A 22,505-nucleotide genomic window follows, 5' to 3' on the forward strand; every position below is an offset into this window, starting at 1 on the left:
TGGAAAAAAACCACCTTATTTCCTGCCATAAAGTTTGTCTAACTTACCTCCCAGGCAGCAAACCCTGCTTTGATATTAAGCAAAATTGTTCTGGTTTTTATTTTGGAATTTTTTTTTTCCCTACTCTGAACCTGTGTGCACAGCGGGAAGGTGCAGTTACCTTGGAAACAGCGGTGGGATGCTGTGCGGTGGCAAGGCAGCGCTCGGGCAGACCCCTTTTGGGAAGGTGGGCCTGGAAAAGTGTGGGCTGCCGGGTCCAGAGCCACCCTGGAAGAGCAAGGCTGGTGACAGGTGAAGCTGTGCGGGGGGAGATGCTGCTCCGAGTCCAGGCTTTGGTGTGGAAATCGGGTCTGGGAGCCTTGGAGAAGATTAAATCATGTTTTTGGAAAGCATGTCTTTTTAAGGCTTTTCCTCTGCTTTGGATTAGCGCAACTTGCTCAGATCTTCCACAGGGAAAGAATTTTTCAAATCAAATGTACTTGTGCTGCTGCGGTTCTTCTGGTTTGTTCTGGTCTCCTGCCCCTTCCCTGTGGTCCCATCCCAGGAGCTGCCCTGTCGCTGCCGTTCCTGGGTTGTGGATGCCATAAGGGAACGCTGCTCTGATTAAAAGCTGTTGGTGTTTTTCATTTTAACCATAAAAGCATTTCCATTCTCACTGGGTTTAATTTACAGTTGCAGCCAAATTGGAGCTGGGAAGGGATCCCATTGGTGGCTCATTTGTTTGAAGGTGTCAGTATACAAATACTCATTCTGGGAATGCCAGCGGCGCTGGAGGGGGGAGATGTGCCGACAGCAGGTCTCAGCTGTGTCCCAGCCGTGCCCAGATCTTCCCGGAGAAGAGCCTTCAGCTCCTGGGGGATGGGAAGCTGCGGGCTGCGGTGGGGCTGCTGATAGATGGGGGTGACCCCTGTGAAAGCCCACGGAGGCAAAGCCTGGCCGCAGTGCCTGGGCGAGCTGCAGCCGTTCATCCCTCTCACTCCTCTCCCAGGGCTGTGCCAGCCCCGCTGGCCAAACGTGGGGATGGCCACCAGCCTCCCAGCACGAAGCCGTGTTTTGTAACCCAGCTCACAGGAGGAATCTTTATATTTTATAATGTCTGCAGCCATTTCTTTAGCATCTTCATCCATTTCTTTTGTGCTTAGAGGGAGAAGAGCCAGTGTTTGCTGGGCCCCGCAGGTTAATAACATCTTTTCTCCTTTGCAGCCACGCTGGGGACACTGGATTTCAGCTTGCTCTATGATCAAGAAAACAACGCTCTCCACTGCACGATCAATAAAGCCAAGGTACGTCTCAGTGCCAGGCGTGTGAACAGCAGGACTGAATATGCCTGGAGGTGGCCACCTTTGTCCTGTTTGTGGGGTCACCAGAGCCCTGCCAAAACCACGAGGCCACATGGGTGCCGTGGCTGTGCCAAGCAAATGCAGCAGTGAGGGCAGCACGTGGGGATGGCCGGGTGTCCCCCCATCCCCGGGTTGCACCGGGGGCTCTGGTGTCCCCGACTGCGGCCAACTCTTTGCCAGCTCCACTTCCATCCCAACACCCAGTGCTTCTACCCTCTCCTTCCCCTCCCTCCCTGCCTTTCTGGGTGTTTCCAGTGGGACGGAGATGGCTGCTCATCCCCGTGACGAGATGGTTGCGGCTATTGATGCTTTTTAGAAAAGCACCCAACCCGATGTTGTTATTTACTTGATGCTGTGACCGGCTGTCAGTTTATAAATGGCTCTTTTAAATGCTGCTAATCATTGCCACAAAGTGCTCTGCCTCAGCGCCTTTGCAGTCTGCGTGATTGAAGCAATTAGGGGTTTTTTGCACATTTTGGAGCAGGAACAGATAGCTGAGGTCCTGATTCTGCCTCTGGACCTATGGAAGGTGCTTCTGGGTGCTGCTCAGTTTCTCTCTGCTTCATCTGGCACAAGGACCAGAGCAGTGATGGCTCCAGGACAATACGGCTGGGCCCTAACAGTGGTGGATTGGTGGAAGAAGATCTTAGTCCCTGTAGATCTTGGGAAGGGGTGGAGGGTTTTTACAGAAGACAGGAAAAACTGCAGGAGAATGGACTGTGAGCTGAGCCCCCAGAGAATCAGCTCATGCTGTTGCCTTCGTAGGATGCTCCTTTTCCCTCCAGCTGCAACTGGCTTATTTGCAGCCCCCACCCCAGAGCCCGCTGCTGAGATTGCACGTCCCCACCCCAGGGTTCTCCCCATCTGCAATAAGACCTCAAGCACAAAAGCTTGGCTTTGAGGCTGAGCAGGGAGGCATCTGCCCTGGCAGACCTGGCGCTGCTCCCTGGGCAGGGCTGTCGGGGCAGGGCTGAGGCAGCCGGTGGGTTTTGCTTCCCTCCCCACCGCCCTCCTGCCTGTTGCCGGTGAATTCGCAGGCAGCCTCTGGGTCAGGCTTCCCTTGGTGCGCTCGGGAGCGGTGCCAAGGAGGAGATTTCTAATTGGGTTTGCAGTGGGTGGAAGACAGGGAGGAAGGAGACCTGCAAGCAGCAAGTGATACATCTAACAGCAGCGAGAGCAAAGGCAGGGCTGATGGAGGAGAGCCCCGGTCCCCGCCGTGCCCACCCAGCTGTACGCGAATAGCGGTGCCTGACCCCGTCCCACAGAGCTGGGGGCAACACGTGGCACCAGCATCGCCCCTGCTTGTGGGGTGGGCAGACCCCCCCTCGCTGCTCTGACATTCAAGTGTTCGAGTCCTGTTCATTTCCATTCTGCTCTCATTCTCCCATTTTTCTCTTTTTATTTACATTGCCATCTGCTCGCTCTCATTTCATCTCTCGCCTGGGGAAAGCTGCCAAAACTTGACTTCAAAAAGGTAAGGGCCAGGACCCCGGCTGCTGTCGGTGGGAGCTGGCGTTGGCTGTGTAGATGCTAGAAGTGGTGCTGTAGAGCGGGTGTTGCGGTGGCTGGGGAGTGCCAGGGCCAAGCACACGAGCTGCAGTGATGGGATGTGTGTTGCCCTTGGACCTGGGCTGGGGCTGGCCTGGCTGGTGTCTTGGGTACGATGGCTCAGGCCCCTAAAGAAGGTGCCCCCAGGACATGTCCCAACTCCAGCATCTCCTGGAGGCTCAGTGGCTGCCAGCAGACATTAAAACCTGGACTGTTTCAGCCATGTGAGAAGTATTTTTCCTTCTCCCTTTGATAAGCCCCCCCCAACAACCCTCTCCCTTTAGATGTTTTTGCTTCTCTCTGTTTATTTTAATCTCCAGCACTTTTATATCTGCTGATGTTCCTCCTGAGTCCTGTTATTGGCTCCTGGGGAGTGGGAAGGGGGTTAGGAGGCTCTTGGAGGCACCAGCAGCAGGTTAAATCCAATCCGTTACGCTCTGCCACCAATTTTCTGCTCTGCAGGAGGTCAGGACAGCCACTCTGTGCGGGGGGTTTGCCCTGCTGCCGGGTGCCTGGGGACATCTGAGATATTTCTTGGTGTACGTTCACAGCAGAATCTGTGAGATGCTGCGTGTTTCCAGACCCTCAGGTCAGCCTATATCCCAAGTTTGGATGGAGCTGGAATAGGCAACAAAAGCAGGTTTGCTTTATTGTGGGAAATGTGGGTATGGATGCTGGTAGCCGCAGGGCTATCCCCAGGCTGTGTGGTTACACGAGGAGTGAGGTGCTTGGTGACTCAGTTTCCGTAATAGCACATAGAGGTGACTTGCCATCAGGAAGCTGATTTTGGATGGCACCAGGTTGTCACCCCCGCCAGGCTGGTGTGAGCCCTGGGCAACCGCAGCAGCATCAGGGCTGAAGCAGATGCTGTTGTGGGGTATCACGGTGCTGGGGAGGTAAAACCAAGAAACCCCAATGCTCCCTGGCTGGAGCAGGGCTGTGGTGGTGTGCCCGGTGTTCCTGCCACCTCTCCCTGGCTGGCAGAAAGCTCAGGACCCTGTGCAGGCAGGAACAGGCAGGCTGCCAGCAGCCACCTTGTGCTAATGGCTTTCAGTCTTGGCAGCAGCCCTGCCCGTCCCCTGCCTTTCACACTTCAGGCACGGCTGAATTCAGGCACGTTGTGGCTCAGCTTGGATCGATGGGAGAATAAATCAGGGCGGTGTGGGAGCTGTTTCTGGACTGCGGGGCAGGCGAGCAGGAGGACTCTCCCAGGGTTATGCTGGGCCGTATCATCATGTGCGGGAAACAGTCTGCCTGCCCCCAGGCTGCGCTGGGCATCACCCCCTCCTATAAAATGTGATAGAAAATGGTGTGATTAATGCGCAGGCACCAAGGTCTGTGCCCTGGCATGCCTGGTTATGGCTTGGGTGAGGGTCTCCTTTTCTGCTCAGTCCTGCAAAGCCTGACCTGCTGCACGGAGCAAGATAATAACGTGCTATAGAGGGATCTATAGGGGTGTGAGGCAGCGCAGACATTGTGGGGCTCTGCTGTCCTGTAGCTCAGTTGGTCTTCTGCTTTTGGGAGGAAGATGCCCTGGGCGAGCCTCAGGTGGCTGCGCAGGCAGCGGTGCAGGCAGCTCCCAGCCCCAGGCAGGCCGTGCAGAGCAAATGCTGCCCATCCGAGCGTACCTGGGCTGCTCTCCTTGCACTGCTGGCTGCAGCCGCGGCTAGAAAACACCCGGGAGTTTCCACCCTGCCGAGCATTTGGATGCTCCCCCGCTTCCAGCTGAAGCCGAGTGCTGGAAGTCTGCACTGAGCATTACTTATGGATTTACTCATAAATATTTATCACTGCAGGGAAATTCCCATCTCAGAGCTGTGTGTCTCTGGGCTGTCAGGGTGGAAGCACAGTTTGCCCCATTTCGGAATGGGATGCCTTGGCCTGGGAAGAGGTGTCCAGGCTGGTTTTTGGGCAGCAGGGAGCCTGCTCACTGGCAGGCAGCCTGCTCACTGGCAGGCAGCTGGCCATGGGGCGAATGATGGAACGAATCTGTCTCCTGTGATTTCTGTATGCCTCTAGCGTGGTGTTAATCGGCAGCCCGATTAGCCCGACTCATAATTAAATCCTATTGATTAGCTAAATGTCACTGGCACGGAGAGCAGCTGGCAGCAGCTGGGATGCAGCGGGGCTGTCGGTCTCTGTAGGTTTGCAGCAGGGATTTTGAGGTTGGGTAGAGGAAGGGAAAAGATGAAACTCGGCCTCAGCTCCATCTCCTGTGCCATGATACGCAGCGCTGTTAATTGGTCCTGGCAGGAGGACCGGTTGGAGCTGGGGCTGCCAATGGGAGACTCTGCCCCCAGGTACGAGTCCTGTGGCCCTCCCCTGCCTCTCGGCTCTCTCAGAGAGGCTTTAGGCTGGAGGTCCCTCCACGCAGCAGAAGCAATGGTACTGGTCACTGTGCGAGTCACTGGGAGGGGTGAGCTCCCATGAGAGCAGCTTTGCAAGGCAGAGCCATCGGGAATGCTCTCATGTTAAATTCAGTTCTGTGCCAAACTCATCAAATGACATGGGAGGGAGGTAGATGTGACATTAGGAGCCATTTTCAGGACTCCTGTCACTCCATCTTCCATAGCACATCTATTAAAAAAGCCTTTAATAGCCTCCTCAGAAGGTAATTTAATTGAACTGAATTGATGGGTGAATTACAGAGCTGCCTGTCTTTCTCCATCCATTTTCATGGGAATTTGTTTGCTTGCTTCTCATTTCATTTGCTGCACAGCATCGGGCAGGTGGGGCAGCTCTGCCCTGGGAGGCCGGGGAGAGCCTTCGCTTTGCTTGGCTGTGAGCACTTCGTGCGCCCACCCGGCCGGATCCCCTCCGGAGCCTGGGGGCCAGCCCAGCCCCTTGCTGCCCATCTGCCCATGGAGCCGCAGCCGATACCACCATCTTCCTCCCATCCTCCGTATCTGCTGCCTTCCCCTTCCACTGGGCTGGGGACGTCACCTGAGAGGCACTGCAGTTAAAGCAGGGCCATTTAGCCTCCGTTCACTGCTGATATTTTTATCCTTTTGGCTCTGCTTTAGAAGCAAAATCCTCTTTGCTGGGCACCATTTGGTCTCCCTTGCCCCAGGGCAGTGTGCTTGTCTCCAAAGTGGAGCCTTCACCAAGGTCAGGAGCAGCTCAGACCCTCGACCAAGTTGTGCACAGCAGAGAGGGGTGGGACAGGGGCATCCCAAGGGGCTGCCTGGGCGCTGTGGGCTAAACTGGGTATGTTTTTCATACGTGGAAAGTATGGAAGCAATTTCCCCAGCATTTCCCTCTTTGATTTGCCCAAACCCAGGCCTTGATGATTACATTTTCATTGCACACAGCCTTTCCACCAGCAGCCTGTACAAATGCTTTCCTGCCAGGTGGATCCCTGGCAGCTGCACACACTCATTAATCCCGGGCACCGAATACTCTGCTCATCACACAAAGGGTGTGACAAGTCTGTAGCATCACCCAGCCTGGCTTCCATGCCCGGGTTGGATGGGTACCTCTGCGGAGAAACCCTCCTCTGATCCAGACAGAGGATTGCCTTCAGACAGCCTAGAAATAATTCCTGCAGGGATCCCACGGCCAGGCTGGAAATAATCCAAAGATTTACATGATGTACCCATTATAATTTCCACTTAGGACTGGTAAAAATGAGGCTCCGTTTTTCATGCTCCTATGTTGCTTCCCTACCCCATGGAGTTTGTTTCCATGCAGTCTGTGCAGCAATGGCTTTGAGCTGAGTTTGTGCATCACCCTTGGATAATTTTCAGCCCTCTGGTTGTTTAGAAGAGGAGCAGGTTTGTCTCCTCCCTCTGCCCAAAGCAGGATCAACTCCAGAGCATCACTATAACTGACATGATCCACGTCATCCTTTAAGAGCTGTGAGGGTCTCATAGAAAATCCATCAGGAATGGCCACAGTGAGTGTTTCCTTGTGTCTGTGCTCTGGTACCCCCAGATTTCCCTGCAAATGCCGTGGCAGTCGGCTGGCGACAGCCTCCCACTGGCCTGAAAGCTGTTCTTCCTTCAGCTGTGCCTTAATAACAAAGAGTAGGTAGGTGCTATCACACCCTCTGGGAGCGCTTCAAAGTAACACCACAACAGCAGAGGTGTATGTTTGCTCATAAGCAATTATTAAATGACAAAACCCTGTAATTTTAAACCTTGAAAATCACTGCGCTGATATACTTAACCCCCGAATTAATTGTGATCAGGGTGTCAGAGTCAGCTGCTGGAAGAGCAAAGAGGTGCTTTGCGGCTGACACCAGGTGCAGGTGAGGAGCCTTCCCACTGCCCCTCCTCAGCACAAACCGCAGACGATGTTTGAGTGTGCTCGGCTTTTGCTGCGCAGCCCGGATCCTGCACCAACCGTGTTCTCCTCCTTCCCTGATCCCAGGGAAACTCTGCAGTTCCTCCATGGACTGATGACATCCTGGGGAAACGGGCATTGGTAGCTGGGCTCAGCGAAGCCACCCCCCCCTGCCCAGCGTCTTGCGGGTGTCCTGACTCCTGATTTTTGCTGTTTTTTCCCCAGGGCCTGAAGCCGATGGACCATAATGGTTTGGCTGATCCCTACGTCAAATTGCACTTGCTTCCCGGAGCCAGTAAGGTGAGATGCATTTTTGCTTCTCCTTCTCTTCCTGGGGCTGCGCCTTTCCCTTGGAAATCAGAGCCGGGAGGTTGCCCAGGGAGCAGCTTTTCACCCAGGGGCTGCTGGTTGCTGCAGCCAGACCTCAAGACTCCTGCCCAGCGCTCACTCAGGCAAGCAGGAGAGAGCGGCGGCAGGAGATAAGAATTGGGGCTAAATCCATCCTTGTAGGGGTAGCAGGTGCCTCTCTGGTAAATCACTGCCTGGGAGCCGGCTGCCAGCCCTGACTCCCTGCCCTCGGGTGCAGGAGGTGCAAACGCTGCACTCCAGAAGCCCCTGGGAAGCACTGGGTGAAACGATCTGAATCTATAAACAAACCAGCTCTTTTTTTTTTTTTTTTTCCCCCCTTTTTCTTTTGCATTTAAAACCCCTCAGATCATAATAAAGCAGAGTATAAATCGTAAGGGAAATATTTCCATCTACTTAGGTTCAGCACTTGCTGGAGAGAAGTGTAATTAAAGATATTGATGTGTAGTGAGAGCTTGGTGTAACTGATGAGGATGTTGAATTTAAATGCTAAATGTATGTGTTATGAATATTAACTGCAGTCTTATTTTACACTAAAGGAAAGACCTTTTTGGGGGAGGTATATTTACTTGTTACAGTTCAGTTGAATTAATTCATAATGTTCAGGGCGTTAGAGGGAGTTTTTAACCACATTTCAAGTTCCGCTGGAAATAGGAGAGCCAGGAGCATTTTCATCAGCGATATTATGTCATTTCCATGTTTTGCAAATGCATTGATTAGCATTTCTGCTGGAGGTGATGGAGACCAGAGAGGCGGGAGGGAAGCTCTGAGCTGAGGGTAGCACAGGAACTGCAGACTCTACAAGCCCAGAGCAGCTGTGGGGGGACCCTCTCCTTGCCCCCACGTCCCTCTGCCTCTGTGGTTGCTCTGTTTCTGTGCCCTGATTTCAAACAGCACTGCCCAAATCTGCTGTGGCAGATGTGAGCAAATCTGGGGGATCGCAGATGTGTCCTGGGCTGAATGTTTCTGTACAACTGTTCCAGCAGCAGGACAGTCCCCACGTCCCTCGGGTGTTTCTGTCCCAGCCTCGGGGCAGTCAGGCACCTGCGGCAGAGCCCAGGCCAGGGACACGGGAAGCAGGGTTGGATCTGTTCGCCTCATGCAGAGCTGGTTAGTGACTACTAAATCATTCCAGATGGGAGAAAAAGGCACTCCCAGAGCTCAGTTGCTCTGATTTGATTCATGTCCCTTGCCCAGCACAGCACTAGCTGCTGGGTGATGCCCATCACGTTACCCCCTCGGCTAAACCCACGTTCCTTCCTGACCCCCCAGAGTCCCAGCCCCAGGATCAGGCCCCAGCGGGTCTGAGCAGGCAGCGGGTGCCATCAGGGCACTTTCCCTGCTGCCCTTGTCACCCTTCAGCAGGCTTTATGCTGAGGCAGAAATGACTTTGGAAACCAAATGAAAGCACAGCACAAACTACAGAGGCTTCCTCTATCTCTGAGAGATCAAACCCAGAGCCAGCAGCTGCTCTGCACAAAGTGTTTGGGAGTGAGACGCTGTGCCACGGTCCCTCGCTGGCTCCGCTGCACCGGCAGCTCCTCCGGCTGGTGGCCGTGTCTGGTCGATCTGGAAGATGTTGGGTGTTTGAGGTGCTTCTGGTGGGGAAAAGACGTGCCAACCAGGTGACTCCCTGCTCTTAACTGCAAGCACAAACTTTTTTCTTTACCCCAGGCTTCACATCCTGCTCGCATTTAGCTCAGGGCTGGTGAACCAAAGACAGGGAATGTAGCAGCTTCCCATAAAGACACACGAGACAACTCTGAAGTATTGATTTCCTGAGAGTTCCTTACACCCAGCAGTGGCTGAGGCAGGGATTGAACTTTCTGACTTCACACCTTATTAGAGGGAAAATACCTGCTCTGTCAGGCTGTCCCAGGCTGGAGGGTTGATGGAGAAGCCCCACCTGAAGCATGCAGCCCTTTGCTTCTCCTCTCCTGTCCCCAGCAGAAGCGGGTGGCTCAGGGGGTAAGAAGATTAATGTCCCCTGACCTGGGGGGTGGGTGTGTGCCAGGGTGCCCCTTCCATGGCAGGGACACAAGCGGCTACAACAGCTCTGCTGTCCCTGGCCTCCCGCTCTGCAGAGCTGCAGCGCTGGAAGGAGTTGCCAGTGCTAACAAAATGCATATCAAGGAAGTTATTTTGAGTCAGGCAGGAACGGGAGCTGTGCTAGGAGCAGGAATGCAAATAAACAGCCGGAACAGCAAATTGGTATTTTTTAATGAACCTGAAAATACATTTTTTTCCCCCCTCTCTCTCTCTCTCTCTTTCTCCTGCTGCATAAATGAAATCCCCGTCCTCTCGCTGCGCTCTGCCAAGGTTCCCATTTTGCTGGCTGTTTCCAGCATGTGGGATGCGGGGTTGGATTGCTTTGCAAATGAGCCAGTGAGTCGCTGTGTCTCTGCCCCTCTGCTTGTCACTGCGGTCGGGGTGGATTTGGGCCACCCCACTGCGGACCGGCTGGGTTATGCTGCTGGGGCAGAAGGGCGACAGCACCAATTGCCCTTTCATCTCTGAACTGTGCTTCCTTTTCTCCCCTCTCCCTGTCTGTCGGTGCACAAACGATCTCCTGGGGCCAGGTCCCACTGACCGGCATCTCCTTTGCTTTTCCAGGCGAACAAGCTGAGAACCAAAACGCTGCGCAACACGCTGAACCCCACCTGGAACGAGACGCTCACCTACTACGGCATCACTGATGAGGACATGATCCGCAAGACCCTGCGGTAGGGCCCCGGGGCGGGGGGTGAGCGGGGTGCTGAGCCTGGCACCTGGGGGGGAATCGCATGTCCTGTCCCTTCCCCTCCCCTCGGGGCCACCCCAGGCATCTCTCCCCACCCCAGTGACGATTTCCCGGGAGAGCTCACAGGGATCCCCAACCCCAGCCCCACAGAACGGTCCTGGGAGCTCCTTTTGGCAGAGCAGCACGGAGTTATTACCCACCAAATCCTATAGCTTGTGCGCGTGCCCTGCACGCATCCATCACCCTGCGGTGACCGACGCTTGATTCATGGGGAGCCTGGGCTGGAACAGCCTGTGAGGAGCGTGGTCCTGCTTTGTCATTAACTTCATAACTCACTCGCTGGGCTCCTGCCTGCAGAGGTGCCGTTATTTGGTTTTAACCTCTTTGTGCCCAGCTCTCACGGGCTCGTTTTAAGGTTTTGCGTTCACATCTTGCTGAGAAAATCTCCGTGGGAAAGCTCTGGGCCCCTTTCAAGGCTGATTTTTTTGAAAGCAAGCTGGAGGCACCCGTGAATTATTGTCAAACTAAATGGAGAGCGTTTCTATGTATTTATTCTATTCTCTCCTCTCGGTTTGGTTCTGTCTCTACACATTCAGCATCTCCTGGCAGCATCTCCCAGGGGCTGGGAGCCATTGCGTGGAGCTGGAGGTGGGCAAGGGCAGCGTGGTGGGGCTGTGCAAGCTTGGAAGTGCTGTTTGTGGAGGGTAGACCCCTGTGAATACAAAGGTTTTTGTATCTTGGCTACCATCCAACACCTGGGTGAGGGCAGGGAGAGACGCCGAGCCTGCGGACAGATCCTGCCCGGGGAGGGTGCTGGGCAGCATCGGTCGCTCCGTCACCGCTCTGATCTGGGACTGCTACACAGGAGGATTTGTTGTAAGATCTGCTGTCAAACAAGGGAGGATTTTGCATCCTGCTTTAAGGACTCAGGGCTTTGTCAGCTCCGTGGCTGGAATCTGACCCTCCTGATTTGCAGGTACCCTGGGAGTTTATTATTTTCCCCAAGACAAGAGCGCAAAGCTGCCTTATAAAAGGTCCTGCTCAGAGGTGAATTTGGGCAGAGCCTACCTGTTGTCTGCTATGTGCATAGAGATGAGAAATTTAGCACCACGGATTATTATTTCACATGGAAAATATTAGTCATGCTGAAAGTGCTGCAGGCTTGTTGGGCTGAAAAGCCTCTGGTTTATTATTATTATCGGTGGGTATTTTATTTAGTTTTTCACTTCAGGCTTTGAAGTTTTCAGCCTCTTCAAGTGTGGAAATCAGTTTGTAGAGATATGTTCAGCTGAGTGGTTGTTGAGAGGTGCCAGGGAGCAGCAGGGCTTGACCCCCACCTTTTTGGGGCCCTCGTAGCTGCTTCTCCCTGAGAAAGAGCTGTGCTTGCCTTCTCCTGGGAGGCAGCAGGAAGGTGGGGGATGCTCAGTGGCAGGGGGGCACACAGAAATGCATGCGTGGGCCAGGCTGGATTTGCCCTTCTCCCCACAGAAGTCGCAGAAGGGTTTGGGTTGGAAGGGACCTTAAAGATCATCCAGTTCCAACCCCCTGCCCTGGGCAGGGACACCTTCCACCAGCCCAGGCTGCCCAAAGCCCCGTCCAACCTGGCCTTGAACCCTTCCAGGGAGGGGGCAGCCACAGCTTCTCTGGGCAACCTGTGCCAGTGCCCCACCACCATCACAGTAAATCCCTGGGTGCTGCAGGAAGCCAAGCGTGGCCACTGCTCCTGCAGGGCACACGGGGCTCCTTGGGCCCCCTCCAAATCTAAACACCATGCACAGACCCCTGTACCCTGCTTGCAGGACCCCGGGGTGATGCGCAGGGACCTCTCGCTCCGTGGGGGGGATGTGGCTGAACAGAGACAGCATTTCTGTCTTGGGAGCTCCACAGGGAGCTCAGGACATTACTGGCAAGGTCAGCTAATGGCCAATTAGCCAAAGTAGCTTCAAAGGGCACTTTTCCAGGGAGGCAAGGGAAGCCTGGGGCTCACCGACAACGGTGCAGTTGCCCTGGGCAAGTTCCCACTGGGTGCTCTGTGGGGGGTGAAACTCCATGCGAAGCCTCGTCTGCTGTGCAGGGGCAGTGTCCCTGGGGTTTGGGTTTGGTGTCTCCTCGTGCCATCAGAACCATCCATCTTGTGCCTTCACGCCCATCAGAGCTGCCTCTTTGCAGGGAGTTTCCCAGGCTCTCCAGCGCTCTGCACGAAGGCTGCACTTTGCAGCTGAAGTTTCCTTGCCAGCAGCCAACCCCAGTGAATTAGTGATAATTACAGATCAAAATCCTCTCTTGCATGGAGAGGAATATCCAAGTACAATTCTGACTCATTGACATTTGCAGCTAGCCAATAGGGTTTGCTGGAGCCTGTCCCCACGGAGGTGGTGAGCCCCATGATGGCATTGCCACGAGGGTGGCCGGTGGCCAGGAGTGCCACAGGGGCCATGTGAATCCCCGCCTTGCCTCCAAGCATAGCGCTGGGGTCTGGCACTGCATCCAGATGGAGTGGGCTCCATATTGCCGGATTTAGCCCCACTGCCCCAGCACTAATGAGGCTCAAGGTTTGGGCACCTCAGCAGCACCCGTGCTGGAGGGAAGGACCAGCCTTTTCCTGCCTGGGGGCAGAAAGGGGAAGCGCATCCTCAGTGTTACCATGGTAATCAGCACGCCAAAGATGATCTAAAATCCGTCAAACTCTGGGGTGGATGTTGTGTTTTTTGAGAAGGGTTCAGGTGGCTCCACCATCTCCCTGGGAAGGTTGTGCGAGCAGAAAAGTGGAAAGTTTGTGAAATGAAACTTGCTATAGGGCTGAGTCTTGTGGCTTTGGCTTGCCTGGAAACCACTCCAGAGAAGAATTAAAGAAACAAACTTTTGGGTAGAGAAGGTTTCCCAGCTGGGACCTCTGCTGCGGGGCTGTCGCCTGTCATGTGGGCCATTTCCTCCCCTGGCTGTGGTGGGTCTTCCCCAGGGCAGGTTTCAGCCTCTTCTCTTGTGTGGACCCCAAAAAATTTTCTAGTCAGGACTCTGATCCCTTTAAAAAATGTCCCACACGTAGATGGGCGTGTAAAGGTTCAAATGAAATAACATTTCTTGGTCCCATCTCCAAACCAGCGTATTGCAGGGTGGGTGCTGGGACACCCTTGGTGGCCCCGTGTCCTTCCCTGCGCTCAGGGCTTCTCTCTGTGCACCCTCGGGCACCGGGCATGTGCTCAGCAGCTCTGCCCAATGGGCTTGGCAGAATTTCAGGTGGGAAATCAAACTCTTGCCTATGGCCTAGGGAATTCCTCTGCTAAAACAAAGCTTCTGAGCACCCTGGCTCAATTTCTTAACTTGCGTGGGGGATCCAGAGCCTAAAATTCAAGTGGTCTTCATTTTCCTTAAGAGCAATTCCCCAGCCCCCTTTTTTCTCTTCTCCATCTTTGTGGTTGAAGATATTGGCAAAGGAGATTTTATTTATCCTGAGGCAGGTTTAGATGACATGAGACTTCTTGCAAACTAGCCACAAGGTAGAAAAATCCATCTTTTATTTTAATTCCTTGCTTGGACTTTCTTCTTTTCAAAGACTGGATATTTAATCGAGTAGAAGGATGCAAGGCTGGGAGATGTTGCACATCCTCATTTAGATACTCACTGAATTGTGTCTTCGCTGCCCAACTGGGGACGGATCTTTGGTTTATATGAGGAGGGATGGATGGGCTGGGATCCCTGGTGCCTGGGGCTCACTGAAGATTTTTTTATTTTGGTGTGGGTTGAGCTGTTTCTCTTCCACGAGCCTCTCCATAACAGCAGTGGCCATGGCCCTTCACCCTCCCGGTGCCGCTTCCTGCAGGAAGCATCTCTTGTGCCGTGCATTGTCCTGCCTTCGCTGTTTCACTTCACCTGCCCATCATCTTGGCAAAATATCTCTGTCTCTGCCAGGAAAACCCGACTTCAAAGCTGCGGGGACGCTGTTTTTTCTTGTGCTAATCAGGCGAGGCTCCTACAAGGCTCCTACAAGTTGGTAGTTGAAAGAGCATGAGTGATGCTCTCCTTGGTCTGGGAGGTGATCGTTCCCCGGTGCCTCCTCAGTGCTGAGATTCTTGGAGGGGCAGGGAATGCGATTGCAAAGTCTCTTTAATGTAAAAATAACAGCGGAGATCAAAGCTGCCACCAGCCTTCCCCCCCCTGCTGCCTGGAGAGTGTGATGCAGTGAAAAGCTGGAAAAGCACCCAAAAATCTTCCCTGCCCACCTGGGCTCTTGGCAGGACGTGTCCAGCATGGGTTGATGGGTCAGTGTTGGCGTGGGGCGCTCTGCCAGTGCCTGCAGGCCTCCTGGCGGGACGAGTGGCATTTGCCTCATCGCAGGGCCTGGAGTAGAGACATCCTCTGCCTCCTGGAGAGCGGAGTAACAGATCCCCTCTTACCTGAGCCCCCAGCCCCACGCTGTGCCCAGACAGGCTGTTCCTCATCCCCCTGTGGCCTCATCCGAGCTGGTTGAGTGACTTTGCTGTGACAGACCCAAGCGCCAGGACCTGTTGGGGTTCACATCCCCAAACAGGAACACCCCCAAGGCAGAAGGAGAGGTGAAGGCAGCCCAGCTAATTGCACTGGCAAGCAGGATTTTGTTAATGAATCAACCCCCTCAAAAAACACCAGATACTTCAGATTTCATGAAACGCAGCAGGTGGGAGGATCTTGAAAGGTCTCGTCCATTCATTGAATTAAATATCCTTGAGTCTAGCCCAAGGCTTAATAGCAATGAAACCACCCACCATCCTGAGAGAAGGCAAATTCAGAGCCGCTTGAAAGACGCTGGACTCAGAGGGCTGGGATGGCTGGGCTTGGGGGCAGGTTCCCTGCCAGCACCAGGGGTAAATCCCACCTGCAGTGCCCGCTCCCAGTCCCCATCTGCAGGCACCGTTGCTCCCAGTCTGTGGTCTGAGCACGGCGGTGCCACAGCAGCTCGGCCGCGGTCTCTGGTGGTGGGAAGCTGGGGTGTGTGATGGGGGCAGGCAAAGAAATGCTGCAGGGGAAATTGGAATAGGCAGAATACAATCGCCTACATTTAAATAATACATGTAATATGCAATAAATAGATTGTATTCATAATAAATATCAGAGCTGGCCAGATACTGGATACAATTATTCATATCCAGATATATTGGCAAAGTGATGCATTATTCATATGATAGCTAGCCCACGAATGCCAGAAATTCTTTGTTTAATCATGTGTTTGACAAACATCATGACTCATTAAATACATTATTCAGAAAATAGTATTAGATCAGCTCTAATAGGCGTACTGCAGACACTTAGAGATTTGGGGTCCCAAACTGCTTTACTCCAGAAGTGCTGAATGAGGTTTGCTCCAGAACTGCAGGCACGCTTGTAATTTCATCTAACTTTACTGTGGTTTCTGTGCTCAGACTTCGAGGCATTTTGTGATGGAGCCCAACACTGAATCCTTCTTTCGGTTTTAGGAGAGCTGGACAGGTCCAGGATGCTACCTTTTTCTGTTTTCTCTCTTTTCCAGGCATTGCCTGTCCTTAAGCCAAGCAGACATCACCTGCATGTCTGCTCCTCCATCGAGAGCCTCCCGAGTTGCTATAGGGACCATAAAGCATCTTAGATACATGAGATGCATCTTCAGACTCCGCTGCCTATTACGTGCGTGTGCGTTGTGGAGAAGGGTCCTCAGTGACCCCCATTCTCCTCTTTCCACGATGGGAAAGAGGCCGGAGGAGTGTGTGTGCGAGCAGAAGTCGTGAGTCAGCGGAGCGGGGTTGCTTGAGCTGTGCGGTGAGTCAGGACTGTAACCCAGGAGCCCGGGCTGAGTAGGAGGGAGAATAAGTTTAATGAGCAATGATTGTTCACTTGCTGCTTAGTTTTCTTCCAAGGTGGTTTTCACTGCCCTTAACTTAAAGATCAGGACCCCCTCAGTGGAAGCTGTCAAATCAAAAGCCGAGCTCAAGGGATGGGGTTTAATAAAGAGAGACGAGCGAGGGGTGATATTTGAGTTAAAGGGCTCAGGATGGCAGGTGAGCGTGGCTGCCAGAGGCGTCTCTTGCTGTTTGTCAGGGAGCTGATTTTCTAACCCAAGGCATAAAAATTCCATCACATCGATTTCTCCTAATAAAATTCAAGCCGGTGTAATTGCCTTATGCCTGTTTCCAAAGGGAGGGCTGGGCCGGAGCTGCCTGTTCCTCTGAGTCATGCTTGCTGCCTTCACTTACAGGGCACTGCCTGCCTGAGTCAAAAATACCGTCCTGGTGAAGATGAACTGCAGCCAGTCTGAGGGACTGGGGTTCGGGGGCTGAGTCTGAGGGACTGGGAGGGCTGACACGAAACTCCACATCTGAACCACCTCTGGCTGGGCACAAAATGTGGGACACACCTGAGAGGTGGCCAGAAATGCCGGAGGGAAAATGAGGCTGGGAGAGACCTGGCGATGTCTCGGGCTCCATCATGCTGCTCGGAGACAGCGGCAGTTCCCAGGTCTTGCTGATGTGCCATAAACTGCCTCCCAAGGTACCCGGTTCTGCACAAACACCCAAACTCATCTGGGATGTCAGCAGGGACAAGGAGGATGGCCATCACCCCAGCGCTGTGCCGGGCTGGGCTGCCTCCCTCACGCAGCACGTGTGGGTCTGCCCGGGACGCTGCCGGTTCCGTGGGACAAGGAGGACGTGCGTTCTGTGGCGCTGCGGCAGGCCGGGGCTTGTGGGCCCCGACACTACCCTGATTTGTCACCTTTCTCCCTTGGGGAAGGGTTTGCCCTTCAGTGGGGGGCAGCTGTGGTGGTTTGGCTGCTGCGAAAGGAGGTGTTGTATGGAGTCGGGGGGTAGGAGCCGTCTCTGGGGGGCCATGCTGGGGCTGGCAGCTGCCCGGGGCTGAGCTGAAGGGCTCTAGGCTGTAGCATGCTGCAAGGGACTGGTGTTGTCAGGGCCACTTGCTAAGGTGGGAGCAAAGGGCTTCCTGTGTCCCCGCAGGCAGTGAAATGGGGCTCAGTGGGGCTCTCCAGCCACTCCAGTGCCACACTGGAGATGCTCTCCCTGCCACCACCCATTTCCTCCCTGGGCTTCTGCCCATCCTGGGTGGTTCTGGGGCTTCACAGCAAGTAGGACATTGCATTTGGTATCTTGTTGTGCTTCTGGGGCATATCCAGACATTGTCGGGGGAAGATCTTGTTACTCATGTTCTTAAGAGGTAAAACCAGCATCAAACCCTGCCTCCCCCGAGCGTGCAGGAGACGGCACGGCCCTGCAATTGCCAGGTGTAAAAATAACCCCCTGGCTGGCAGCTCCTCGTGAGGGCCGCGCTCCTCTCCTCTTCAGCCCAGCTTTCGTCACTGTGTGCTTGCTTTCCCTCCCCAGAGCTTTGGCCAGATGGGTGTGGGGTTGTGCACGCCTGGCAAGTGCCGCTTCTTGTCTGGAGCTGCTGCTGCTCCTTTTTCAGTTTTGTTCTTTAGAAGAGAGGCGAGAGGAGGAAGGGAAATAGGAAATATTGTGCCTGCATTTGAGATTCTCTTTGAGGATTTTACTGTTGTGGTGGGGTGGTTTTTTTTGTGGGTATCTATAGTAACGCTGCATCCAGCTATGGTTTTCTGGAGAGCAGCTTTCCCCGTCTTCCCGCTTGTATTTTTTTTTTCCAAACCCCCTTCCTCTGCCGCTCCCCAGGGCTGATGGTCCTTGTACAATGTGACTGAACCGTCCCCATGGCTCCCTCACTGCCTTGTTATTCACTTGTGAGCATGAGGGTGGTCAACCCACCCATAGATAAAAATCCACGGATGCTGCGCAGGCCGGAGGCATGGTGTTCAATTAGTTAGTCTGAGGAGGGATCGCAGGGCACAATTTATCTCTAATTACTTTTACCCCTTCCTGAATAGGTCCCGTTTGTTGAAGCCCAGCAAGGCAGAGCGTGGTCCCTGGAGGCAGAGGTGCCGCCCGTGAGAAATAGGCACCAGCGGGAGCAGGTGTGAGAGAGAAAAAATTAGGCAGGAAAAGGACAAGAAAACACTGCAGGAAAATTTTAACAAAGGGGAGAAAGGAGAGAAGGGAAGGGAAATGCCTTTCCTTTATGGACAGGGAGCCCAGCCGGTCCCTGCGTGGCTCCAGTGGGGGTGCAGGATGCAGGATGCTCCCTTCGGAGGGGGACGGGACAGCTTTCCCTGTCCCCAGCTCCAGGCAGCGCTGCTGGGGGACAGCTGGTCCCTCACAAGGCAGCCACCGCCCTCCTGGTCCCCTCTCTGGGATTTGAGGAGCTGGGAGCGGAGGGTCCCTGCAAGCACTACCTTTGCTCTTCTGTCGCCCCTCCTGATGCCCAGAGAGGTCTGGGAAGCAGCAGAGAAATGACTCATTAGCTGCCAGCTCAGGGAAAGGCACTTATAGCTTTTGCACAGAAAACAGCCTTCACTTAGCATCACCATCACTGCCCTCAGGTGCTGGCTGCCATCACGGGACCCAGCCCTGCGCAGGACCCCAGCAGGGCTGGGAGAGCTGGCTGCCATCACGGGACCCAGCCCTGCGCAGGACCCCAGCAGGGCTGGGAGAGCTTCGCTTGATGCCTTCTGCAGGCTGGGTCTGCAAATCCCTCCCAGACTTGTCTGCATGGTGGGAGAGGAGGTGGAGGACCCTCAACATGTCCCAGACCGGGCAGCCAGGTCCCCAGCACCAGGGGACACCCTGAGAGCTGCCACACTTGGAGAAGTGCCCGAGCTCCTTGGGTGGGGAGGGAGGGAGCCGTGCAGGGGCGTCACGCTTCTCCCAGACACGACCTCCAAGAGCGGGTTTAGGAAGAGCCGAGGAGGGACAGGCAGGCTGCAGCTGGGCTTGTGGCAGAATAGTTTTGCTTTAGTGACTGATTATGTTGATGCTTTAATGGAAGAGCCATTAGGATGCTTGAGGCCCCAGGTTGCTTTTCTGACAGTTCCTGGGCTGGGGCATGTCGGACACAACGGGGTTGTGATGTTCAGGGTTTGTGAGCATCTCCCTGGAGGGAGCCCGATCCCCGGCAGGGTGACAGCCATCCCAAGGGGCACAGGAGCCCTGGCCAGGATGAGGTCTGAACAGGAGAGAGGGCCATGGTGGCTGTGGGGCCCCACTGGGGCATGCAGGTAGCTCTGCGCAGGCGACTGCATGATGGAGCTGGGAGACATGGTGTAGCACAGGCACAGCCTCCCGCATCCCTCTGCTTCCCCAGACCCAGCCCATCCTCCCTCCCGGCAGCCTCGGGTCTTGGCTGTGGAGGTCAAGCAGACCAAGATATTGCGTGTCACGTTTAAGCATCATGAGCTGTCCTGGCTGGGCTGCAGCAGTTGCCTGCGAAGGACGTGCCTGGTCACTGCTCTGGGGAATGGTGGCTTTGAAGTTGTCCCCTTGCTGAGGGGACCTGCAGTGTGAGGGGGCAGCCCCATCCCTCTTGCCATCGCCTCCCCTCTCCCCGGCAGCCCCACTCACCCTGTGCTTGTTGCAGGATCTCAGTCTGCGATGAGGACAAGTTCCGCCACAACGAGTTCATCGGGGAGACGCGGATCCCGCTGAAGAAACTCAAACCCAACCAGACCAAAAACTTCAACATCTGCCTGGAGAAGCAGCTGCCGGTGAGTGGGGGGTTCAGAGCAGCATCCCCCACCGTGGGCCCACAGATACAGCAGCTTCTCCTGCAGCGTGTGGGAGCGTGCCGTAGTTTGACCCCTCAAATGTGATCAGGGATGGGGAGAGTGTCCCTTGTGCCGGGGAAGTGGGTGTCTGGCCGCAGCTGTGTCCCAGAGCAGCCCCCAGACTGGGTGTATTCCCTCCCCCAGATAGATAAAACAGAGGACAAGTCGCTGGAGGAGCGTGGCCGGATCCTCATCTCCCTCAAGTACAGCTCGCAGAAGCAGGGGCTGCTGGTGGGCATCATCCGCTGCGCCCACCTGGCCGCCATGGACGCCAACGGCTACTCGGACCCTTACGTCAAAACGTGAGTCCTGCTCCGCGGCCGGGCCGGGCGAGATGCTGCCGCTGCCGGCCCTCGGTGAAGCTGTGCTGTCCTCTCTTGCCTCTCTCCCTGCAGTGGAAATTAATTGATCTCATTAGGAGATGCAAATGAGGGCGTCACGGCAGCAGCTGGCATTCGCCTGGAGCGTGCTATTCCCCGGCAATTATTTTACAGCGCTTCAAAGTAACGTGGGTGTGGGATCTGCCCGGTGGCGTGTGGCCGTGCCCGCCCCGTGCCGGGGCAGCACGTTGTCCCCGCCGGCTCAGGAGTGACTGGGTGGCCGTGGTGCCCCACTGCCAGGCTCGGCGCTTGGGAGAGGGTCTGCGGTGGGGATGTGGCCCTGGGGACAGATTTGGTGGCCCAAAGCAGACAGGTACAGTTGGGTTTTGCTGATGGCACGGCCCCAGCCTGGCGGGGGGTGGGTATCACCCCAGCAGGATGGTTCTGGACCTCGCTCAGCGCCTGCGGGCGCCTTTGCTTTCCTTCCCGGTGATACCCCCAGACTTTTCACTCTTTGAAGCCTGCTGGGATGGGGATGGCTGCTGGCTCGGGTCTGGCCCTCCTGGCTGGTGGCACTGGGGCACAGGCATCCCCCCTCCCAGCCCCAGGGGACAGGCAATTAATCGCCCCCTTCCCCAGGGTAATTAATCGCTCCCAGCCCAGCTCCCAGCCTGGCAGCGGGGCCAGCACCCCGTGCTTTGGAAAGGCTCTAATTACAACGTGTGTATAATTAGGTCAGACAGCACTTTAATTGCCAACCATGGCTCCGGAGGCTCCAGAGCCTGGTTAACAGAGCCGAGGGCACATTTACAGGTCCCGCTGACACTTTCCAGTGTAAGTGATGGGGAGTACCTTCCTTTTGAAAAATACCAGCAATATTTAAAGAAAAAAAAAAAAAAAGAGCCATTAAAATGACTGCAGTGGGCTGCTGCGACTTGGCGTCACCCAAATGATTCAGGGAAGTCGGTGTCATCCAGGGGCTATTAAGGGATGCTGAGGAAGGTGATGGTTTGCTGACGCAGAGCCAGACTGGCGCGGGGCCCTGCATCGCTGCAGCTCCTGGGTTTTGGGTGAACGACATTTTTCAAACTTGCTCTCTGCAAAGCAGAGGGGGGGGCATGGTGAGGAAGGGCTGGCAGCCCCCCTGCGCTCATCCCATGTGTGCTGACCCAAACTTTGGCACCTTCAGGGGTGATATTTGTTAGGGCAGAGCTAGCGGGATAAACCGCGCCTGGGAGGCCAGTAATGGAGTTTACCGGCAGCGCGCTTTCGCCTTCCTGTTTAATTGTTCCTTAGGAGCGGAGGTGTTCACATAAAAATCCACTCTTGCTTTTTTTAAATGCTCGTCGGAGGTTCAGTCCCTGAAGTAACATAATTCCTGTTGTTGTACACAGTCATTTTGTAGGTCCCCCTTGTGCTACCTGCAGTAGATTGTATCTGCAGCGCTTGAATCAGAGCAGATCAACTTCTTGGTACAAGCCCTAATTTTTTAATTGTGAAATTATCTGGAAAGTGTAACGAGGAAGCAGAACTGGTGTTTAAAGGAGCAGCACCAACACGAAACGATGATGGTCTGACTTTGGCCTGGCCCAGATTTTAGGTGCCCTCTCTGTTTGATGGCACCTCAATCTCGTTTGCTTTTAGGCCTGGCTGATGCGCTGCAAAATACCTGCACGGAACAGCCGTGGACTTGTTCCTGCTCCCTCTTACACCCCTGTGTGTGGTTGCTGTTTCCTGGCAAGGCTCTGGATGAGCAGACTGGTCGCACAGTCCCAAGTCTGGACTGGTTCTGGGCTGGGAGCATTTGGTTTTGGAAGCTGGGAGCATGCGTGCAGTGCCAGTGTCCCCTAGGGACTGGAGATGGGATAATCGGTGCTCTCTGATGGCAGCCAGCAACGCAAACATGGGGAAATGCTGCTTCCTTCCAGCCATCTCCAGCATTTTGGCAGGGGAGGAAGGAGCTGCAGGTCTTGGGGGGCTCAGCCACCCATCTCACCCTTCCTCCCGGGCTGCCGGGGGGAGCCTGGGCAGCCCTACCTGCCTTCCTCGCTGGGAGGGGGTACGGGGCCTGTGTGTGACCGTGCTGCCTTGGTTTTGTTGCAGTTACTTGAAACCAGATGAGGACAAGAAATCAAAGCATAAGACAGCAGTGAAGAAGAAGACGCTGAACCCCGAGTTCAATGAGGTGGGGTTTCACCCGTTGTGGTTCTCGTCTAGGGGCTTTTCCCAGTCCTCAAGACTTAAAAGGGGAAAAAAACCAAACACCCAACCTCAGT

The 22,505-nt window shown here is 54.7% G+C and overlaps 1 protein-coding gene across 3 annotated transcripts in view; it reads left to right on the top strand.

Annotated features, from left to right (window-relative positions):
- The window catches only part of DOC2B (double C2 domain beta), a 43,696-nt gene that overhangs the window by 18,001 nt on the left and 3,190 nt on the right, over positions 1 to 22,505 (top strand). For 2 of the 3 annotated variants that reach the window (XM_074889906.1, XM_074889907.1), the window contains 7 exons: positions 1,204 to 1,283; positions 2,791 to 2,814; positions 7,398 to 7,472; positions 10,152 to 10,261; positions 19,723 to 19,849; positions 20,054 to 20,211; positions 22,333 to 22,414. In XM_074889906.1, the coding sequence (XP_074746007.1) occupies positions 1,204 to 1,283; positions 2,791 to 2,814; positions 7,398 to 7,472; positions 10,152 to 10,261; positions 19,723 to 19,849; positions 20,054 to 20,211; positions 22,333 to 22,414 (656 nt within the window). The remainder of the gene's footprint in view (positions 1 to 1,203; positions 1,284 to 2,790; positions 2,815 to 7,397; positions 7,473 to 10,151; positions 10,262 to 19,722; positions 19,850 to 20,053; positions 20,212 to 22,332; positions 22,415 to 22,505) is intronic. The other variant, XM_074889908.1, reaches the window with a different exon arrangement.

This window comes from Strix uralensis, chromosome 20 (assembly GCF_047716275.1).
Source record: "Strix uralensis isolate ZFMK-TIS-50842 chromosome 20, bStrUra1, whole genome shotgun sequence".
Taxonomy (NCBI): Eukaryota; Metazoa; Chordata; class Aves; order Strigiformes; family Strigidae; genus Strix; species Strix uralensis.